Here is a 24725-nt window from a genome sequence, read left to right on the forward strand (position 1 = left end):
TACTTTTACCTCATGAGTTTTACAATATGCTTAATGTGAAATCCTTATCCTGACCATGCAGAAACGCTTGGCTCAGATATTAAACCTTCAACCTTTGAAATGGGGGTGGATGAGAAAGTGTTAAAATAGTGTGACTTGTGATCCATAGAACAAGAAAAATACCATTATAGCTTATCCCTCTCCTCCATTGTTACATTCCATGTGCTAGTGGGAGATGGAACGTCACAGTGCAAGGATAAAACACTGGCTGGACTCCATGATATCCATGAATAGATCTAAAGACGGGACAAAAACCATCCAGCGCTGTGTTAAAAAGTTTTCAAGCTTTATTCTTCCAAAAAATGAACACATAGCACGTAAGACTGACTCGTTTCGAGCCCTTGAGGCTACGACTATGTGTTAATTTTTTGGAAGAATAAATCTTGAAAACTTTTCAACGCAGCGCTGGATAGTTTTTATCCTTTTTTGGATCTATTTTAAATGGATCAGTGGACCATCTCCAGCAAATCGGTGGCCTTCTTGGGCCAGGGGACTACAAACTCCTTTACTGCTAAGATCTGAATCACAGAATTTTCCAAGTAGATTGAAGACTGTCCGCCATCTATTAACTTAAATCAAAACTGTATAAAAATATACTTTTCTTTTCTTCCTATCTGAAAAGGGAATGCTTGTACAGATGCATTTCCATAAAATCAAAGGTTACAAACTTTATAGTATAACATTCCCACAGGTTTTCTCTGGCATATGATAAAATTCCTTTCATTTGGTATACATTTGGCAACCTTAATTCTGGTAACTGTTAATTGGCATCACAAAATAGTTCAACGTGACTTTTTGTTATTGTATCCATTGAGCAGATGGATCTAGACATAGGGCATCTGTTTGCATCCGTTTCCAAATGTTTGTTATTGCTCTTCCTAAAGCGTGAAAAGTATGCCTAAAAATACATACAATTGCATCATTTTCTTCGCTATGTATGCTGAACATAATAATTACATACATCATCTGTTGTGGCCAAATGTGGTGTAATGTATCCAAGGGGCTTTGAATTCCAAAGAGATGTGTTGGAGTTTTGCATTCAGCCTCAACCATTCTCAATGATATCGCCAGTTCTCAGGACATATCATGCCAACAAGTAATTGTGCATTTGCAAAATCAAAACCCTTCATTCTGAAATATGTTCTCGTTGCACTGGCCTATTCATTGTCTAATATCCTAATGAAACAGCTGTGTCCTGACAAGGAAATATATATGTTGGGAAACATCATTTATTGTATAAAGGAACGTGTAATTTTCTTTTGCAAAATGCCATCCAAATCCTAAATACCATAATCCCATGTGTAGCGGAAGATTGAAAAATTATCACAATTTGATGTTATAAAGTGAAGGGTGGCACGTCTCCTGCCATATGTGTTATTTATATCATGAATCTGTAAACTCCTTCCTCTACAAAATATGCTAGACATAAGATTTGCTTTTAAAATAGTGGTTTTATAAGGAGGACCAAGACTTGCCCTTGGGCTAAATTCACATCCTCTTTAGGCTTTCCATTTTTGCAAATTCAAAAAAAGTTGGAAGCGGAAAAGTCATCATATGAGGGACTTTTAATCTAGAGAAGGTCATCTTGTTTCATGTTCAACTTTTACTGTTTGTTAATTAAATTATCATTTTTGTAGAACTATCATACGTGTCTTGAAGAAATATGGTTGTGAAGAGGTAGTGGTGTAGTGGTCTGGACTCGATGGGGGAGATTTATCAGAAGTGTCTGGGGTGAAAGTGTCTAGCCTCCTTTGGAAACCAATCAGAGCTCATCTTTAACTTTATAAACAGCTGATGTATGCTGAGCTCTGATTGGTTGCCATGAGCAACTAGAACTGTTCTGCTCTCAGACACTTCTGGTAAATTTCCCCTAATGTGTATAAATAATGATATGGCACCAGGGCTGCATGCAGTGGAAAGACTTTGGATGAGATAGATAAGTTGGTTTTGAACAATTCTCATTGCCTATAGATGGTCTCAGTTCAGCCTCTAAGATCTGTGAGCCTACAGTGTCACATGTTTTAGGTTCTGTGTCTTCGCACCTGTCCAGACTCTAGACTGCCCCTGATTTAGACTAAAATGAATTACTGCCTTAACTAAACTAATCTTAGGCATTGGTAAAGCCAACGTGTATGTGTACTTAAGCCTAAGGCCACATGCACACAACAGTTACAAACAGACCAGAAGGCACATGGCTACACCTAATGCTGTCATTTTCAATTAATTCAGGCATCCAATATTTTAAAGGACCATGTGTCAATTCTGTAAAATAGAGAACCATTGTTTACAGATCTCTCATTGGCTATGGTATATGAGGATCCGTTAAAAACAGGTGCCAGACCAACGCGTTAACTTTAGTTTTTAATGGCCGAGTTTTGCAGATGGCCTAAAACTTTCTTGAACCCTCTTAGCCCTGTACTTTATTATTTTGCTTTATTCTGCAATCCTGACAGTACAAAATATAAATGTTGTGAATTAAATTTGAAACACCATTGCTATATAGAATACATCTGAAATCATTTATCTGTTATAAATTAAGTGTTGAAATAATTTTAGGAAGTCACCTTGAAAGTAAATTATAGTCAGCCTGTTGCTGCACTTTTTTTTTTTTTTAAATTTTATTTGAGTGTTAGTAAGAAAAGTCTTCTCAACTGAAAAGTCCATACGTTACAAGCTGAGCAATTCCCTAGTCCAGAGACAGCGAGAAGACACCGAGGAGCCATCTGTCCTGACTTGTATGCTGCATTTATCCTTTTGCAGGCTTTCTTTCTGATTTTTAGTTGTCTCAGATATTATTCTTAACCCTCTTGCCCCAAAGTATTTATATTGGGCATTCTAGAAGAACATACATGAAACACTTTGGGAAAAATAGAACACTTTCTATTTATTTCCTGCACCGTCTGTCTGCGTCTTCCTCGTGCAGCAGTTATTGAGTTTTTAAACATTATATGTAGTGGATACAGAAAGTATTCAGACCCAATTAAATTTTTCACACTTTGTTTCATTGGAGCTAATTGGTAAGATAAAAAAATTATTATATGCTGTACACCCCAGAAAATGCAGAAATGTGGATGTTTTTGCTAATTTGTTAAACCAGGAAAATGGAAATATCACATGCTCATAAGTATTCAGACCCTTTGCTGTGCCACTCATATTTAACTTACTATACATGCTATTTTTTATGATCCTCCTTAAGATGGTTTTATTCTTTCATTGGAGTCCAGCTGTTTTTAATTATAAAGATTGGACTTGATTAGGAAAGGCACACAACTATCTAAATAAGACCTCACAGCTCACAGTGCATGTCTTGCGTGCATTAGAATCATGAGGTCTAAGGAACTGCCCAAAGAGTTCAGAGCAATCTGGTATTAGGTAATACAAGGCAGTGGTAGCGAACCTATGGCACTGGTGCCAGAGGTGGCACTCAGAGCCCTTTGCGTGGGCACCCGGGCCATGGCCCCAGCCCACCAGACAGGACTCAAAGAATCTTCCTGCAGTTCCAAGCAACTTAAAAGATGCTGCTTTCAGTCATATTTTGATACTTACTTCTCTACTTGGGACTGTAGGAAGAGGGAGAATGAGTAGACAGGGCTGAATTATCTTTGGAGGACCTCCTGCTGGCCCCACAAATTTCTCTGTGTACAGAGGGACACTGGAAAGAAGCTAAAATGATGGAAATTTTCCATCTTTCTACTGTGTTGCTGTCCTCAGGAGGCCAATATGATTGAAAGTTGTTGAACAGGGAGCAATAAGTTACTGCTTTAATTTTTAGTTGGCACCTCGCGATAAATAAGGGGGGTTTTGGGTTGCAGTTTGGGCACTCGGACGCTAAAAGGTTCGCCATCACTGCTCTAAGGTAAAACACAATCAAATGGTGGAGACCCCTATTTATCCCTATTATGGTGGGGGTTTACCTTTTAAAAGGCTTGGTTTAAGCCTTTCATTAAATATCCAGGAGGAGCTGCCCAACAGTCAGATACCGTATGGTGCACTCTCGGTGGTGCACTCTTGGTAGCCTTGAAAAGCTTTATTTGCGTAAGACAAAAAGGCTAATACATGCAAAGAATTCCACTTTCAACTTGCTTTGGCACATCTTGGTCTTTTTTTTTTTTTTTTGAATGATCGTGTTTTATACTGTTTGATTGCATCGGTTCCTACTTTGCTACTTTGCATTTTTCTACAGTTCCATGTCACCTCCAATTATAGATAATGGTTCACCAGGGTCCTAAAAATGAGCATTTATTATGTCAGGGTGTGAGGGATAATAAATTGGTCTAGGTTTGTTTTGTTTATTTTTTTTCTCTTCTTGTTGTATATTCTTTCTTTTTTTACAGACATACTGAATTCAAGAGCATTTGGTTGTAATTATTGCTTCTAAAGGTTACCGTGAACCCATGCTCTAACCAGAATGTGTTGTGTATATATGTAATCTCGTTATTTCGATGTAGTTTACAGTACAGTAATAAGAGTATTCTTAAATGTAATTATTTGTTACCCAATGTTTCAAGCAACCAGAAAGCCTAGTTAACTTTAGAGAAGACAACAGTCCCTTGGAGCACCTAGGAAGTGAAGATCAAAGCCAATCTGATTATATATAACCTGATAAAGCAAACAAGTCACAGCATAACTTGCACCTATGCATTTGTATTACAAGTCACAATACATGATGTTACAAATAGAAAGATTTATCCCCTTCATTGTATTTCTGCTTCATAAAAATGTCCATTTATTGGCCATAATCGGTGTGTAATTTTTCTTTTGGCGGACAGCACAGAAATGCCTTTTCCTTCTTTTCTTTACCATGAGAACTTGAACAGGCAGAGTCATTCCAACAAGTCATTTCCCAGGCTGCCAGGATGACAGCTGTTTTTGATTTCTTACAGTAAAGTTACATATTGCACATCAGATTATTCTGTGCTGAATAGAATCACAAGGCTCCACCAGTTTTTTTTCACTATTTGCATTATACACCTTTTGAAAATGCATTCTCTTTTGAAAAGTGTTTGTTTAATTGGCAAAGAATGGTTTAGCTTTGTTAGGCCCCATTCATATGTCCCGCAGGTTTTCGGTTATTTGCATCCGTTATCATGAGCCAAATCCAGGTGTGGAAGAACACACAGAACAGGTGCAATTCTTCCCAATATACCTATGTATCCATCTGAAGTGAGTTTTGAAAAGCAACTCCATCAGAAAGGGGAGGAGCTTGTGCTGATCGGAAACGAGGACCACGTGTTTTGCATTGTTTACATGCTAAACTGATGGAGGGGATTTATCAGTCCTTCCACACCAGTTTCTGGCATAGAAGCACTGAAATAATCAAAATGAAAATAGTCAAAACAGAAACACTTATAGACCCCCCCTGATCCCAGATCACCCCACAAGTAAAAATAAAATCTGTAGAGAACTGTAAAAGCTTTAGACATTCCAGGAATCTATACACATGTGCCAGGCAGATTTGTGTCAGAAGTTTTTTTTAACCGGGGTAAAATAGGTTAATAGATTCAATATGATGTTCCATCGTTTGCAGTAAATTCTCCCGATTCATACCTGAGGATGCGTTTGCATGTTCTGCCTGGATTGCATTTCAAAGCATTGTACAGCGATGCTCAGATTCCGCCTCTTTAGTGAGAGCTGCATTGTACTCGGTCTAATGGCACTTTGTAAAGCAGTCTCCAGTGAGTATTTCTAGATATCTGCTGTGCATTTGCATGATGGAAGAATCATCCATTAATGACTCTTTAAAATGGAAATGTTTATAGTTTCAAGTGCCCAATTCATTTAATATCGCACACTGCCTTTCTAGACTCCCAGGCCTTTCTTTCAGTCTGATCATGAAGCATCCGGCAGAGCCAGATGTATGTTTAGAGATCACTAACCCTTAGGAGTCAGATTGCTTCTACCAGTATTGCAGTATATGGCAGGCTTACTAAAGTAGCCTTGGGTTCTAAAAAAGTTAGAAATTAAATTAAAAAAAAGTTCCAAAATGCCAATCACTCCTTATTTTACTTGAACACTTATAAAAATCTAAAAGTAAAATCATAAACTTGTTTGGTATCGCATTGTCCCAGAAGTCCTGATCAGTAGTGAACCCAGTAATGGAAAACAGTGCCAAAATGTCTGAAACACCACTTTTTTGCCATTTTGCAACTCATAAAAAAAAGGTTTTATGAGTTCATGGTATGGAATGTTAAATACCTTCTCTAGAAAGTACAATTTGTTATGCAGAAAACAAGCCCACTTACAGCACTGTACATGGAAAAATTAAAATATATTGTTTTTTTTAAGGTGGGGAATAAAAAACAGACCAAAAAACTAAAAAGGGCCTGTCCTTTCGGGGTTAAAGAGACTGTTTTCTATACTAACTACAAAAATCTACTTTTTAAGGAACTTGGTGAACTTCATTTTTAGCATTTAAATTTCCAAAGAAAGAACTAATTGTTACTCTTAGTATTTAGTCTTGCTGGTCCTCCCTCACCCAACCTCCTGGTCAGGTGACAGGGGTACACCCAATCCTATCCGTGAGTATTCTGTTGGAGAACGTAATTCCTAATTATGTCAAATATTCTCCAAAGATTCTCCTACTAAGGTGATATAACATCAGGTTTTCCAGCATGATTTTATCCACCCAGGCATATCAAATACAACTTGATATATTACTTTGGTTATGGCTGTTTTTTTTTTTTTTTTTTTTTTTTGTTAGGCCAAAGCTACTGGCTCCTGAGGCTTTATCATTGACTATGCGTTAGGAGAGGGGTGCACGGGACTTTCTTAATTTCCATAAATCCATAATGTGGCAGTTACCTGGTAATCGGAGCCGCCGTCTTTGTATTGATTAACCCTTTCAATGGGATGTAGAGTCTAGAAGCTCACAGAAATGTTTGGTCACAGTTAATTTTTCGGTCCATTGGTGTAGCACATCCTGTCAACAATAGTGAGCACATTTGTTTAGAGGCACCATGATAAATTTATAGCTCTTAACACAGAGCTACGGGGCAACCTCATTTTAACAACTATTCTGCTACTACTAGAACCATCCACTGTACTATCTTTAAACAGGTTGCCAGGTCTCCCTTCTACCTCTCTCTTTAGTTAGTTCTCTTTAGAACAAATCCTGGCTTGATACCCAACACAATGATCCTGGTCACAAACAAACCAAATACACAGCCTTGTAGATGTAAGCGTATTTCTCGAGAAAGTCCATGGTCTAAAAGGAGGGAAATTCTCATTGATGTATAACTGAATATTTCTGGGGCCCATGAATGTGGTGGTCGTGAGAAGCTTGGTTCACTAACTCTTTGCATATGGGAAATAAGATTTTGCTAAACAATGTTAAAATGGAAATCCGTAGAAACTGGGCAAGAGATGAGTTATCACAGCAATATCCTTGGTGCGTTGCAATGCAGTTACAACTGCATATAAATACAAAATTAAGGTTTCTTCGTATTCATACCATAGATTTTCTCATGCAATGTTTGCTTATTAAGCCGGACACTTCATCTACTATATCATATGTTTAGTTTATTTGCGACCTGGGAGCCAACAAAACATGGTTTTAATATGACCCAAAGACCTTCACTTCTCCCACTTGAAACATGAACCAATAATTTTGTTTTATGTGATGTCTACTTGTTTTGGACCACAACGACTGTCCTGCCCAGTACTCACAGTACAATATTTTTCATATTTTGGTTTGTTGATTTTTAAATTAACATAACCAAAATGGTAAACAGTACCCATTGGCCCAGATTATGATCGCAACATAGTGACACTATTTCAGTGCTTTCCAATGTCCTTGGTGGTACAGATAAATGCTGGATGCGAGAGATACCTCATCAGTCAAGCAGGTTGAATGTGGAATACGGAAGGGGATGTGGTGAAGATCCCCCTCCCCAAGTGACTAAATATATAAAATACCCCCAAATTAATTATAGCAACAATTTACAGTGACTCCCCTGTAATTAACATATACAGTATCTTTCTAATTACAATATAGTGCCTGCTGTGAATTGCTGGCAGACCCCGGGTTACGTACAAGATAGGTTCTGTAGGTTTGTTCTTAAGTTGAGTTTGTATGCAAGTCGAAAATGTATTTTATAATTATAAGCCCAGCCAAATATTTTTTGGTCTCTGTGACAATTGGATTTTAAAAGTGTTGTATTGTCATATGAACCAGGATTAACAATAAAGCTTCATTACAGACACCAGTGATTTACTGTTACAGCTGTTTATTGTAGCCTGGAACTAAAGTACAGTTATTTACCAACATCCATCCGTTGGTAACTAGGGTTGGTCTGTAAGTTGGGTGTTCTTAAGTAGGGAACCGCCTGAATTTTAATTGTCCTGATATTTATTTACTGCAATGAGTTCAATACGTAAATGCAGCACCAAGTAACATTCAGAAACGCAGAGGACCATGATCCCTGTACACATATATACAGTATCCCAAATAAGTTTACATATTTAGAGTCCTGTAATGCACACATATACAGTATCCTCCATGATGAATACAGGCATATACTGAGACCCCAGTGATAAATATAGATTTATTTACTGTGGCTCCTTACAGAGAGAACTATGTATACTCCCCTTACAGAGATCTATATATTGTGCCCCTTGTTTAGAGAAATATACTGTACCTCCTTACAGGGAGATATAGTTATATAATATGCCCCCTACAGAGGGATATAGATATATACTCTCCCCCAAAACAGACATTATATATACACTCACTGTGCCCTAACCCAGACATTATATATACACTCAATGTGCCACAAGACATTGATATTATCATCACACTACAGAGTCACAGAAAGGGCAGTACATTCATTATCAATAGCATCTGAATCTTAAAGATGCAGACACTATTGATTCTTCTTCCATTTGGAGCAGGTGGAAGACGAACACTTCACAAGGTCAGCACCCCGGACAGTCACTCGTCCCGCCCAGTGGTAGAAACAGCCATGGTAGTGTCCAATGTGCATAAGAGTCCAACAATATGAGGAGGAGAAGGCGCAGAATAGTTTATTTATACAAGTTATGTTATACACTCACCGGCCACTTTATTAGGTACACCTGTCCAACTGCTCGTTAACACTTAATTTCTAATCAGCCAATCACATGGCGGCAACTCAGTGCATTTAGGCATGTAGACATGGTCAAGACAATCTCCTGCAGTTCAAACCGAGCATCAGTATGAGGAATAAAGGTGATTTGAGTGCCTTTGAACGTGGCATGGTTGTTGGTGCCAGAAGGGCTGGTCTGAGTATTTCAGAAACTGCTGATCTACTGGGATTTTCACGTACAACCATCTCTAGGGTTTACAAAGAATGGTCCGAAAAAGAAAAAACATCCAGTGAGCAGCAGTTCTGTGGGCGGAAATGCCTTGTTGATGCCAGAGGTCAGAGGAAAATGGGCAGACTGGTTCGAGCTGATAGAAAGGCAACAGTGACTCAAATCGCCACCCGTTACAACCAAGGTAGGCAGAAGAGAATCTCTGAATGCACAGTACGTCGAACATTGAGGCAGATGGGCTACAGCAGCAGAAGACCACACTGGGTGCCACTCCTTTCAGCTAAGAACAGGAAACTGAGGCTACAATTTGCACAAGCTTATCGAAATTGGACAGTAGAAGATTGGAAAAACGTTGCCTGGTCTGATGAGTCTCGATTTCTGCTGCAACATTCGGATGGTAGGGTCAGAATTTGGCGTCAACAACATGAAAGCATGGATCCATCCTGCCTTGTATCAACGGTTCAGGCTGGTGGTGGTGGTGTCATGGTGTGGGCCCCTTGGTACCAATTGAGCATCGTTGCAACGCCACAGCCTACCTGAGTATTGTTGCTGACCATGTCCATCCCTTTATGACCACAATGTACCCAACATCTGATGGCTACTTTCAGCAGGATAATGCGCCATGTCATAAAGCTGGAATCATCTCAGACTGGTTTCTTGAACATGACAATGAGTTCACTGTACTCAAATGGCCTCCACAGTCACCAGATCTCAATCCAATAGAGCATCTTTGGGATGTGGTGAAACGGGAGATTCGCATCATGGATGTGCAGCCGACAAATCTGCGGCAACTGTGTGATGCTATCATGTCAATATGGACCAAAATCTCTGAGGAATGCTTCCAGCACCTTGTTGAATCTATGCCACGAAGAATTGAGGCAGTTCTGAAGGCAAAAGGGGGTCCAACCCGTTACTAGCATGGTGTACCTAATAAAGTGGCCGGTGAGTGTATATAAGTTATCTTATGCTGTTGCTCACAAGTATCATGAATGCAGAAATCCCTTTCCCAAAGTGTGTCACAAGAAATGCAATCTAGTACATAAGTTTCAAATAGAGTATTTGAACTTCTAAAGTTGTCCTGAGAATACCTTCCCATTGGAAAGTGATAAAGCTAACTCCACAGCCAAGAAACCCTCTAAAGCAGTGGTTCTCAACCTGTGGGTCGGGACCCCAGCGGGGGTCGAACGACCAAAACCGGGGGTCGCCTAAAGCCATCGGAGCCGCAATTTTATTGTGTTTTTACTGCGAGTTGCATGGTTTGGGGTCACCAAAGCATGAGGAACTGTATTGCGGGGTTCCAGCATTAGGAAGGTTGAGAACCACTGCTCTAAAGTGTCATACTGGTAAACGTCCACAGCGCAACAATGTATGAAGTACAATGAGTCAGAACATGTTTAAAATCTTGGCTCTTGAGTATCAACTGCAGTGTTGAAGTTGCTGTTATGGTTCTTTGTAAACCTAAAATAATCTTACAGCATCCTTTTGACTACAGTAGGTCTGTAGACCACAACAAATAGCTGAGCTCCATTATAGAGAAGTAGAATTTTTCTAAACTTCTTATTTCGTTCTGTTTTGCTGCTTAGCTACCCTTTCCGCAGCTGAGTCAATGTAGAATGTCATCACTTTCCATCTTCTTATTTTCAGCTGTGGTATCTTTGCCAGAGATGACTTCCTATTCTCAAACTAAAACATGAGCTCACCAAAACAGTTAAACTGAAATTTAGCATTCTCATTTCTTCACATTTTTAGGAGCATTGAGACTTTCGGCCATCTTTTTTTTCTTCATCTAACTTTTTACCTATGGCTTTTGTACATTTAGACTTGTACATATTTTTTTTTGTAGTCCATCTTGTTTGCAATATGTAAGATAAATATCAAATGGGCAGTACATTTAATTCGCATATAGAGAATATGCATGAATTTATCTAGGAAAGGATTTTCATGAGAGAGTTGCCTTGGCTCCACTAGGAGTTTTGTATATGTGAGGTTTATGCAACTTTAAACATAAGAAATTTATTGGTGTTATACTTAATAGATGTGTATGACAACCTGAACCTCTCCAGTAGATGCTAAACTATAATCACTAGAATGGCATGAGAGGCAATAAAGGCAGTTATGTTCTACTTACCAGAAACTGTGGAAATGTGGAGAAAAAAAGAGCTGGGACTTTGCCAGCATCACCGGCTCTCGGCCAGGGAAAAGGGAGGTAGTTGTGCATAATTACGGAGCCTCATTTAAATAATTTTTATTACTCGGTTTTTCTCCACATTTCCACAATTTCCGGGAAAGTAGAAAATAACTGCCTTTGTTAGTAAGTAAATCCGTAGTTGAGCTCAGCTAAAAAGTAGGTTTTAAAAGTGGTTTAGTTTCTTTAAGGCTAGTTGCAGAGGAACAACGGAAAACGCATCCCAAAAGTCCCAGTGGTGAACCCCGTAATGGAAAATAGCATCCAAATGTCCGTAACGCCACCATCACCATTGTCATTTTGCAACTCATCAAAATTTAAATAAAAGTGAGGAGAAGGTTGTACAGTCCTAAAAATGGTATCAATGTACATGTCCTCACATCCTGCAAAAAATGATACCTTATACAGCTCCTTACGCCAAAGTATGAAAGAATTATTACCCTCAGAATATGGCAAAATTTAATTATTTTTTTTTTGTACAAATGGAATTTTTAAAACCTAATTAAATCTCTTTGTTATTTAGGTTGTTTTGATTATGGGGATACCAAAAAATATATAAAGTGTCATTTAGAAGGCACAGTGAAAGCTGTAAAAACAGAGCCCACAGGAATATGGCGCAAAAGCTCACTGCATTTGGAATTTTCTTCCCAGTACACTGCATAGAAAATTAAGTACGGTACCTTTTCCTAGTACAGATCAACAGAAAAAAAAAGTTGTGTTGCGACTGGGTTCAAAAGAGGTTGCCTCTTCTTCACTGTGTAGGATATAAATAGTAAAAAGAACGGGAAACGCGGCCACTCACCGTTTAAAAAGTCTTCTTTATTTCATCATCCGTAAAAAAATCACATGGCACAGACCGTTCAGGGTAGAGGTGGGAGCAGGGGGTTTGGACAAGGGTGCCATGTGATTTTTTTACGGATGATGAAATAAAGAAGACTTTTTAAACGGTGAGTGGCCGCGTTTCCCTTGCTTTCTATTATTTATTGGACCTATATGCTTCTATGTATAACTAATGTCATCTCTGAACGGTATGTAAAAGGCATTTAATATCTAAACGAAGGCTTCCCGATAGTGCCCCTTTGCTTCTGTTCTGTATGGATTGACTGTGTAGGATATCATGTATGAGACGATGGTTATAATATTGTTTTCACTGTAGCTATGACTTGTGTAAGCATGTTTGTGTGTGTGTGTGTGTGTGTATGTATGTATGTATGTATGTATGTATGTATGTATAAATATAAGCATGAAAATAGGCAGCATTCCAAGACGTCCAGTGTTAAGTGAAAAAAGTGTTCTTCTTTATTCCATGTTTAAAGAGTACAACAAAGTACAGCAATGCTTCGGCTCACTAGGAGCTTTTTTCAAGCTTTTTCGGCTTACTTTGTTGTACTCTTTAGACCTGGAATAAAGAAGAACACTTTTTCTCCCTTAACATTGGACGTCTTGGAGTGCTGCCTATTTTCGTGATTAGATATTGGAGGACCTGGGGCCTGGTCCTATTTAGCCTGCACCCACTGCTACTCTTCACTCTTGTGTGCTGTTTGGACTTTCCTTGAGTGTATATACTGTGTATATGCATGCATCTCGAGTTATATTGTTTTTTTTTCGAATATCCTCACACGTCAAACTGATTAATGTTCCATGTTCAGTGGCTCTGAGGAGCATTTCACAACCTCCAGGTAATTTAGTGACATCAGCAAATATTTAGTTTGCACGCAAAGAGCCAAAAGTGATAATTGTTTTGTAAAACAAGTACTAGAAAAGTATTTGTTAGCCAGTACACAAGAAGTCAGTGCCACAGTGTAGCATTTGATTACTCAGCTCAAATACTCAACATAAATTGCTGCATTCAAAACACTCAAAATGTCCTCAAATTCCAAATAATGTTCACTAAAAGCTTTTCAAGGATTTCACTGCTGGAAACGGTAATACTGGTAATAATCTTGTAAAGTTTTGCACTTGGATTGCTACTGTTATAATGCCCTTTGACTATGGTGGTTATATGTTTTATAAAGCAGGCAACTAGAAAATGTACCCCACCCTCCCAGAGACAGAAATTATAGTGGATAGTAGGGGAAATAAAATGCAGGATTTATCCGTTACCGCGATATAACTTTGTACGTCCTTTAACCTTTTTTGTGATGGATTCTTTTTGCTTTATCGTGTCAGCGCAGCAAACTTGTTCTAACATCTGCAGTGTGGTGCCCTTTTATAACAACTTGTTTTTCTTACAGTGGGATTCACTCATGACTAAGTAGAATTTGAATTCAAACTTTTTATGTTTTGGGGCATAATAAAAACAACGCAACAGATTATAAGTCATTATTTATTAATCATAAAAAATGAAGAAGCCTTTTGTGAAAAATGCCAGTAGAACTACATTTAGCAACGGTAAATTAAATTGTTTTCACATACAAGAAATTTGACCTACTGTTTCACTTCAATTTGCATAATGGAACACCCCAGTCAAAGCGAATTGATTGTATAATGCATAGCACAGGGCCCGAAGGGAGGAGCACGACTCATTTTCATTGTAGTCCTAGAACCTAGAGTCATGCTCCCCCATCAGGCCCTGCACTAGGTATAATCAATGAATCAGTTGGGACTGGAGAGTTCCTTTAAGATGGTGGACTTCTAGTATTAAGGTTGAGTTGAGGTCCGAAATTAAATGCAAAACTAGTACACCCCAAACAGTAGCATCTGATTACATTTAATTTCATGATAGGATACAAGTTGTTGCCTTTCCAAACACTCTTCTTTTAGATGGCATTGTTTAATTTTTTTTTCTGCTAGAAAAATGGTAATAAACTCACTGAATCAGAACAGTCTAGAACCTCTAAAGGAGTATTCCAGTATCAAAAGTGTATGCCATAAGTTATTCCTCCACTTCCATGCCTCCACTTCCTCTCCTTCTTCCTTTCCTCCAAACCACAAGACACCCTGTAGACCTTGGTTACAATATTGTGAAGTACAATATATAAAAACACATGCATTGACTCTGTTTATCGACGCACCAGTGACCACATATGCCACCCTAGACGTCAAATATTGCTTTTGTGCTATAATCAGTACACCCCAGAGCAGACTAAAAATACAGTGCACAACCAGACAGTTGGAATGTTGTTCAGTATAGGGACTCTTTACTTGGCAATTGGGTTATCCTATTGGTATTTATAATACTGGAGACCCCTGGAGCAGAATTATGTGGGTAAGCCATATTAAATTCCTCCCAATGTCTTTTTACCACTTCCATTAGCTGGTATATAAAGGTTTACTCTCTATTGTGCTAGTCTTCTGAGTAGTGCATTTTGCTTGTTGTGTAAAGTTAAAACTATTTGCGAGACTGCTTCCTGCTTTTTTTGAGCCTCCAGTATAAGAGTGGACTTATGCCAATAAGGAAATACATGATTTACTTTTATCTTTTAGTGATTTTCACTTATGTTTTAAGCATGTCCAATCTCTTCCTGATGCATGTGACTAACATTAGAGATTTACATTGCAATTTTGTAAAGTACCAATTATGGGGAACGCCACTCTTGTCTCTTACTTTCTTATGTTGCATATGCATAGGGTCCTTTCTCGGTTTAGTTGGTTTCTTGACATATATAACACTTTTTACTATTTTTTGACATATCTTTTAAATAACTCTTTTCATTCAACCCACTTTGGCCACTTTACCTCATGTATTGTAGTGGGGGGGGGCAGGGTAATTAGGTAATTATGTAACCAATATAGGGTAATTAGGTAACCAATATATTTTGCTGCACTGCTTTCTTGATATGTAAAGTGAAGCCTTCTGTCTTTTACTTCATCAGCCAGACATTTCGGTCCAAAAAATGGCTGCAGATGAAGGGTCATGTGATCTCGATTAGTCCATTAGCAATTTCCCTGCCAGGACCTTATGATAGTATTCATGAATGTAAGATACAGGTCCTGGCAGCTAGCAATCACATGACCCTCATCTGCAGCCGTTTTATGGACAGGAATGTCTGAGACATAGGCTTCAATTTGCATATCAAGAAAGCAGTGCAGATGTATATTAGTAAATTAGTAAATTACCTAATACCCTGCCCCCACACACTTACACTCATTATTGTAGCCGCTGCCCTTTAAAGACCACTGTTGGGTTAAAAAGCTAATTTATACTTTATTCAATTATTTGCTTGTCATCTGATGCTTTGACCTTCAAAGATGCTATATAAGACAACATCTATCTTTTACTGTATTCCAATATAGATGCACATTTTCCTTATGACTCTGCTTGTCTTCATTACACTCAAACCACTAACCTTTGCAAAAAAAAGGTTATTGTCCTGTGCTAGGAAAGCCAGAAACCTTAAAATCCTATCCCTGCCTCCCCAAGATGATCACTAGGAGAAGGCCAAAAAATGTTGAGTCCTGGGTCACGCTTCTTCTAGTGTGGAAATAGTGAGTGAGCTTACATCTTAGCAGGTGTTGTCACGATATCAATCATATCCTTGGCTTCCTATATTTGGATCAGTGGCTTATTATGGATCATGACATGAAACTCAGGTTGGGGAAGGGTAGCGTTTCTCTCTTAAATTAATATTTTATGCTTTCTAGTTATTGATGAGATGTGTGTCAGAATGTGCATTTATATCAATTGTTAATATCATGCAGTCAACCTCATACCAGCACTGTATCATACTGTTGTATACATCAAAGCGTATACTTTGTAACCTCTAACACGGACTTGATGAAGGGGGTCCACCCCCGAAACGCGTTGTTAATTTTAATACAAAATTTTAAAAAGCCTCAAACAGACAAGTCACTGTCTCAAGAACTCCATGGATAGCGCGCCTGTAAACACCCATATTTTTCTGTGTTTTATGTTCATATTAGCACTGGCACTTCTGCTAAGATGCCTATAAATATTACAGACCATTTTTATAATATAATACAATACAATAAAACGTTGAAAGCTCGGAGCTGTGCTGTAGAAAACAATTTCCTCAGGGATTAATAACCTCTAAACAGAAAGCTTTAACACAAGTATGTATCATTCAAACATATAGGGAAGTGTTTTTTTGTTTTGTTTTTTTTCATCCGGGCTGGGGGTTATTACAATCTCAGCACCATTTTGGTACAATGTCTCTGATAATATAGTTCAATCGTTTCCAGGATAATTACAGTCCTGGAGCCCAGTTAACAGCAGTGTTTACTGATGGCGTTTTGTTTGTCGCAGGACTATGGAATCCATGGGATTGAAGTTATTTGTTGCGATAGATGTCGCTGTAAATTTGAGTCTATCACTCCATGTTGTTTCAAATCAGCTGATGGTTCTACAACTGTGCTCTGTGGGATTTGAACCTATGACCCTTGGTATCAGAAGCAGAAAACATGTTCATTAAGAGGGTTATCTATATAGCTTAATTTTTTTTCTCACCTATCTTTATACAGGCAGTCCCCGGGTTACATACAAGATAGGGTCTGTCGGTTTGTTCTTAAGTTGAATTTGTATGTAAGTCGGAACTCTATATTTTATCACTGTAATCCCAGCCACAACTTTTTTGGTCTCTGTGACAATTGGATTTTAAAAATGCTGGGATGTCATAAGTATCAATATTAACACTAAAGCTTCATTACAGACACCTGTGATAAGTGTTACAGCTGTTTATTGTAGCCTAGCACTAAAATACAATAAATTACCAATATCCAGAGGTCCGTTTGTAACTAGGGGTCGTATGTACGTCGGGTGTCCTTAAGTAGGGGACCGCCTGTATAGAATTTCTCCATATACCATACTAATGTTATATGTCTGTAATGAAGTAGATTGAGGCTTTAAGGCTAAGAAAATCTTCACTCTGATAATAACAGATGAGTTTGGGAATTGGCACACTCGTTTGCTGCCTCTGATACCATGGGTCGAGATCTGAGAAGTAGTGCCAGTGCTGACAGGAGACTGTCCCCGGGCACATAAGGGAGGAGGCGTATTTCCTACCGTGTCAACAAAGAGGCAGAAAACTCATGTAAGATGTCATCATGTTAGAAAATATGGCAGTAATCCATCATTTGTTGCAGGCTTTTTTTTTAGCATATACAAACCCTTTAAGGGATATATTGAGTGTTTTGTTCTTGGGGACTTGTTTAACTGCATGCTACAGTATGTTCTACAAATGTGATGTGCACTGTATAATTTCTGGTGTACCAACAACAATTAATCAGCCAAATTACAATACCATCACTTCGTCTGACGTTAACCCTACGAATAGCACAAGGCTGAAAGAATATTCTAGTAACCAAATGAGAATCTGAAGGCGCTAGTGAGCCAGTCGTTCCTTGTAAAGTTCTGGAAATAACAGTGGATTAGAGGGGGCTTGGAATACTTGCACAGCTAATGAGCAAATGTCTTTGTGTAAATTGGAAATTGGCCTTTTACAACTTATGCACACAAACTGCAGTAAAAGTAGATTTGTTAGTCCTCGACATCCCAACTGGGGCTGTAGTTACTTGGTGATCATTTATGTTTGACAGATATAGACCAATTGTGTTTAGGTACAGAGCATGAGTAATTGGCCCTCTATCCACATTGGCAGAAATCCCATTATGGTTTTGCATTGATGCTTTCTTCAATATCCTTTCAATGTTTTCAGAACACGCAATGCATTAAAATCCCGCCGTCTTTTGTGGCTCAACCCTTGAACGGTTCATATAACGCAACTTTTGTCTCTTTTACAAGGGCATCTAAGGACATAGCATGGGCTTAGATTGATGTTGTCAATTCAAAAGCCTATAGATATTAACCATTTAGTTATTGAAGTGTGTCTATTTGTGGAAAATACTTAAATAGGGTCTACATTTTGATTCCCAAAACTCAAATATAAATGTATTTAATTAAATATATTGACGGTTTTATGTGGTATATAAAATTATTTAGTTGGTTAGTTAGGTGTATTTTTACCTACATTACTGCATAGTGTGTTATTTAAAAAAAAACCTAAATGTGTGGTCATATTTAAAAGAGGAAAAAGTCTTGAAGTTGTATTGAATGACTGACCAAGACCAAGGTTTGGATTACAGAGCAGACTTTTCGCATGGTGAATGTAAAGACTGTTACATATGTATCCTGGAACTATTTTTGTGGTTGCATATTAAATGTTGGAAATTTTGGCAGGGTTAATTCAATTACATGACAAATTGTGTTTCCTCTCTTTGGAATCCTATTATAAAGAAACCACGTAGTGTTTGTCTTTTCCCCCCTTTCCGACATCGGCAAATATATCACTGCCTAAAATTGCTCACTTTGCCACAAATGAGTAATGAAAGTGTAGTTAATTGGAACACCAGATTATGTCTGGACAAAAAAAAAAACTATTTTGATTAGGTAGCAAAAGCAGCAATGAAATATGCGAATTCCTACGTCTGCCGTGCTACTATATAGTTAAACATCTATTACCGGTATTTGTATTCATGCACCACAAATATTTCATACATTAAAATATACCACAGGATTCGGTATCATATGTTATCTGCCAATAAAGGGAACCTGTCATTAGGATTTCACATTTTGATCTCTTGACAGTTTACCATTGGCCTTTCTACACTAATATTACTGTTTCCCCTCACTTATTACTGGCTCGAACTGCAAGGCCCCCCCCCCAATGAAGACCTGAGCTGACCCTCAGCTGACAGAAATTTTCTTGCAGCAAACGTCTACATGAGGGGAGGGAAGAAGAGGTAGTGATAATACCATGATAATGATCATGCCGGAAACCAGTTATATGTTCTATATTGTTAATTATAAAAGCAGATTGGGGATTCGTATTAAAGAGACGATGGGAACCTGTCATTAGGTCAAAATGTACAATACTGATGACAGGCTCCCTTTGAAGGCCATTTTAACATTTGAACTTTTTTATTGCTAGAACAAAGCAATTTCTAAATGTAATAGAAAGAATAGATTTGTTTGTGTTGTTTGGGAACAGATTCTGTACAGGCCTTCATGTTTTTATGGCAACAGACTACAAACAAATTCTGTGTAGTCTGATTCTGCTGACATATTCTATTCAATCTGTCCATTATTCCTTAATACAAGTATGTTAATATGCAGCAAGATTAGGCTATAGAGTTTGTATTTTTACTATCCAGTCCCATACATAAAGTTCTTTTATTACTATTTTAATGCCGGTAAAATGAATAATTATTTGTCCTATTGATCAAACCCCTAGACTTGCTTCCCATCTACAGATTATGTTCTTTTTTGTAAGACCAATAACAAGTATGATGACCTAGATATAAATGTGTATATATACTATATAATATGTGTGTGTGTATTCATAAATAAAGTTATCCTTTTTAAGTGCTTCTGTACTGAGTGCCTCTTGCTATTGTGTTGTACATTTAATAAGCATTATTTTGTTGTTTGGTTTCATGTTATAGAAATTATATATTTATAATTTATTTTTAGAACACTGAATCCAAGTCCTACATCCCCACTCACGTGCCCTATGTTCTCCGCACCATCAAGTCCAATGCCAACATCATCAACGTCTAATGATTCATCTCCGGTCAGGTTAGTGACTGGCATCATTTAGTGCCATAATCTGTGCTTTATGTATTTTTTTTTTTCAAATATCTTATGCAGTTTTTAGACTCATGATAATTGTGTAAATTAACCTTTCTACCTCAGCTCTTTTCACTAAGAAGGAATGTGGACCACAAAAGCCACCAGCTTAATATGAGTAGATATGACCACTCGTGACTTTATACTTTTATTGAGAAAAGTGGTGGCTCTTCTGGTTCACTACCTCCTGAGTGACAGGTACCATATATACTTGTGTATAAGCCGAGTTTTTCAGCACAAAAAATGTGCTGAAAAACGTCCCCTCGGCTTATACACGAGTCAATATCCAACTATAAAGAGTTAAAATACTTAAAAAATAATAAACATATATACTCACCCTACTGGGGCCCCGATGTGCAGCGCTGCTCCCCCGATGTCCGCGCCGCTTGTCTTCAGGCTTCCGCGCCCGTCTTCTTTCTTCTGCTGGGCGCCGCCATGTCTTTCCCCCTAGTATGGCGTCAGCAGCGGCACGTCATACTAGGCACCGACCGAGAGAGAGCAATGGCGGCGCCCAGCTGAAGAAAGAAGACTGGCGCGGAAGCCTGAAGACAAGCGGCGCGGACATCGGGGGAGCAGCGCTGCACATCTGGGCCACAGCAGGGTGAGTATATATGTTTATTTTTTTTTTAATGCTGGGGGCAGGCTGTATACTACTGGGGGCAAGCTGTATACTACTGGGGGCAAGCTGTATACCACTGGGGGCAAGCTGTATACCACTGGGGGCAAGCTGTATACTACTGGGGGCAAGCTGTATACCACTGGGGGCAAGCTGTATACCACTGGGGGCAGGCTGTATACCACTGGGGGCAGGCTGTATACCACTGGGGGCAGGCTGTATACCACTGGGGGCAGGCTGTATACCACTGGGGGCAGGCTGTATACCACTGGGGGCTGGCTGTATCCTATAGGGGGCTGGTTGGCTATATACTAGGGGGGGGGGGGTCTGTGACCAATGCATTTCCCACCCTCGGCTTATACTTGAGTCAATAGTTTTTCCCATTTTTCGGTGGTAAAATGAGGGGTCTCGGCTTATACTCGTGTCAGCTTATACTCGAGTATATACAGTAAATACCTTTTTCATTACATGAGCCAACTTTACCAACCTATGTGCCAGAAAGTAAAAATACTTTAAATAAATCTATCATCAAAATGAAACCTAATAAACTAGGGAACGTATTTGTTGATCCAGGCACTATGAAGTTATCCTTCTAAAATCAACTTTTAAAATTGTGCTAATCAGCCAGTAGGGCTCTGAGGGATGTTATCAGAGCCTCTCTGTGCTGTAGCTTCGCAGGCTTACACTGTCTCCCCCTACTCCTGCTCTCCCGGTACTTCCTCCTCCCAAATATATAAGAAGATTACCACAGTCACAACAGTAGAAAAGACCCTGGTTGACCAACAAATCCTTTTCCAGTATATTGTCACATAGAACAACATATTGTATAGGAGAGACAGAAAACTGTCTAAAACCCTTTGTAAATGTGGTGCTGACACTTTTTTAATGCAAACTACGACATAATTCTGTCGTTGACAGATTCATAAATCTCCCCCATTATGTTTTTTTGTAAAAAAAAAAAAAAATATCCTAAACCAGAATTGATGATTTTCTTTCAACCAGAAAGAGCACACATCCCCCAGAAATTTTTAATTTTATAGCCTGTGAAATATGACGTTGCAAATCTGCTCTGAATGGTGCTCCTACCCTTCAATACCCTGTTGTGCCCATACAGCGGTGTACCACCACTTGTCAGCTATTGGCATACCCGAGTGACATTGGGTATCAAACTTTATAAATTCTATTTTGTAATTTAATCCATTTTTTTATGTCATTTTTTGTGCTAAAGTTAACAATTTTCCGAAAAATGTCTTTCTCACCTCCATTTTGCTTTAACTCCTGTGAAACCCTGTGAATAGGTAACTAACCTATTAAAAGTAGATATATATTTGCTGAGAGTTGTTGCTTCAATAATGGAGTACATTGTGGGTTTTTACTATTTAGGGACAGCTCAGCTTTCAGGTGACTTGGAGAGGCATAAAATGTAAGATTTGACCATTTTATAAAAAAGGACACATATAAATTGAACCAATATACCGCAGATATTTGGTTAATGTTCAATATTTTCTTCCTACCAGGAACACAGTCATACCACCAAAATAACAAACTTAGAACATTTGAAAATTGAGAATTTTTTAACATTTTTCATCAAATTTCCACTTTTTTCATAACTAAATGCAAAATCTTAAAATCCCCTCAATATGTTGGTTATTACCGTATGGTGACACATGTCAGATTCTAAAGTGTTGGCCTTGTTGGGAATGTGGAAACTGCAGCAGGAAGGGGTTAATAGATGGCACCAGTGAGACACTTTTCTTCCTTTAGAAGTGCTCTCTATTCATATTATGGAATTTAATTTTTTTGTCTGACTATTGTGAAAATAGAACGTTTAGCATTGGTCCCATTTTAAGCTTCATGCCTTCAGCTATTGGATGATTTGATTACAAGTGAAGGCCCCTTCAGCATTTTAGTAAAACCTGCATTTCCCTTTACCTTACCATAACAAAAACTTCTCAGTTCAGTCATATTTATAAGCACCAGAGGGGCAGAATGAAAGCTGGGGAATGTATTCCTGGCCCTCTGCCATACTTACAGGCCAAAACAAATAAGAGGCCTATTCTAACTAGTTCATGCCCTTGAAATCTCAGCAGGGTATGAAGGGTATTACAGTGGCCAGGATATAACCGCTCTGACATCACCTCACAAGAGCACAGTAACCGTAACCATAATACATAGAATGTCACAGAGAGCAGAGCCGGATACATATCACATACATATATTTGCTTTATGAAGTAATTGATTACTCAATGGTTGTCGCATGTAAGTGATAATGCAGGTGTTTTACTTCAAGGGTTAAATGGTTTCTTTCTAATAACCAATACACCATGTGGTAATGAGTGTTTTTTACCATAAGAAAAAGGCACCCACAAGACATGGCAAACTAAGGCCGAGTATTCAGTCAGGGTAATATAATATACAGGGGTGTGACTAGGAGGGGCTGGGCCCCATAGTGGACTATTGCATGGGGGCCCTTACCTATTAGAAAATATACATAGTTGTACTGGTTTATACAATCATGCACATTTACATGCACTGTTACACACATACATTTATACATTCATGCACTAAGGCGCTATGCAGTATACAGTATCCACTTTATATACACATACAGTATATGCATATATAATGTCCACATACTCACAGTATTTAGATATCAAATACATGCATAAATTATATCTATATAATATTATTAGTCTACTCTATACAGTTCTATACAGTATAAACACATATATTGTATGTATTTCTGCGCCATATATACATACAATTTACAGACCCATAGCATATGCACACACATATATCACATATACACACATGCAGCATCTACACATACAGTGAATATACACATCACATAAACGCACAAATACAGCATATAGATACATTCATATTCATACATATGTATATACTCACTGATACAATGTGCAGCATAATGGGGCAGATTTACTTACCCGGTCCATTCGTGATCCAGCAGCGCGTTCTCTGCGGTGGATTCGGGTCCGGCTGGGATTCATTAAGGTAGTTCCTCCACCGTCCACCAGGTGGCGCTGCTGCGCTGAAAAGCATCGGAACCCACCGGAGTTCACCGAGCCGGGCTGAGTGAAGGTAAGTGCAAGCTCCGTGACAGTTTTTTTTTTTTTTTTTTTTTTTTTTTAAATGCGGCGGTTTTTCCGAATCCGTCTGTTTTTTTTGTTCGGCCACACCCCCGATTTCCATTGCGTGCATGCCAGTGCCGATGCGCCACAATCCGATTGCGTGCGCCAAAATCCCGGGGCAATTCAGGGGAAATTGGCGCAAATCGGAAATATTCGGGTAACATGTCGGGAAAACGCGAATCGGGCCCTTAGTTAATGACCCCCAATATGTATAGAATGGGGCACATTCTTCACTGTAGCAGGTTCGATGTCTGGGCCCCCTGACACCTTGGGTCCCAAGGCTACCACTGTAGTTTCGCCACTGAACTCATAGAACACACACTCCAACCTTACACTCTGCCCCCACAACCCCCTAAAGAGGGGTACGGGCAGCATAGCTTATCACTGTGCTATCTCCAGCCACCTCATACAGATCTCCTCACTGCCTATAGAAAGCATTTGTTACAATTGAGTATACTGCTTAGAACCAGTGGGCCAATGATTTCCATGCTATTTTACAGGCACAGAGTAGCATAACTCTAAAGAAAATCTCCCAGTAATTCATAATACCTACAGTAGGTGGGCAGATAATAAGTGTAAATAAACCTGATGAAACTGTAGCACTGTAATTTGTTTTATTACATTAATAAAACTTTTAAACCCTATTTAAGGAATACTACCGTGTATTGTGAAACAAGTAGATTTCACATTAGACAATAATGAGAAGGATTTTAAAGAAAGTGTCTATTTTTAGTGTTTGTTACATAACATTTTTTAACTTGCTTGAATTACATGCAAGGTTAAAGTTCCTGCTTCTGAGTCACCCTGGGGTCCTGGCCCCTTCTTCCTATTTGCTCACCATAACACGTTTTTCAATTCCCA

The 24725-nt window shown here is 38.6% G+C and overlaps 1 protein-coding gene across 2 annotated transcripts in view; it reads left to right on the forward strand.

Moving 5' to 3' along the window:
- ARHGAP26 (Rho GTPase activating protein 26) overlaps positions 1–24725 on the forward strand; it is a 202397-nt gene that overhangs the window by 158097 nt on the left and 19575 nt on the right. For both annotated transcript variants that reach the window (XM_072146117.1, XM_072146116.1), the window contains exon 21: positions 19944–20048. In XM_072146117.1, coding sequence (XP_072002218.1) covers positions 19944–20048 — 105 coding nt within the window. The remainder of the gene's footprint in view (positions 1–19943; positions 20049–24725) is intronic.

This window comes from Engystomops pustulosus, chromosome 4 (assembly GCF_040894005.1).
Source record: "Engystomops pustulosus chromosome 4, aEngPut4.maternal, whole genome shotgun sequence".
In the NCBI taxonomy this organism is placed as follows: domain Eukaryota; kingdom Metazoa; phylum Chordata; class Amphibia; order Anura; family Leptodactylidae; genus Engystomops; species Engystomops pustulosus.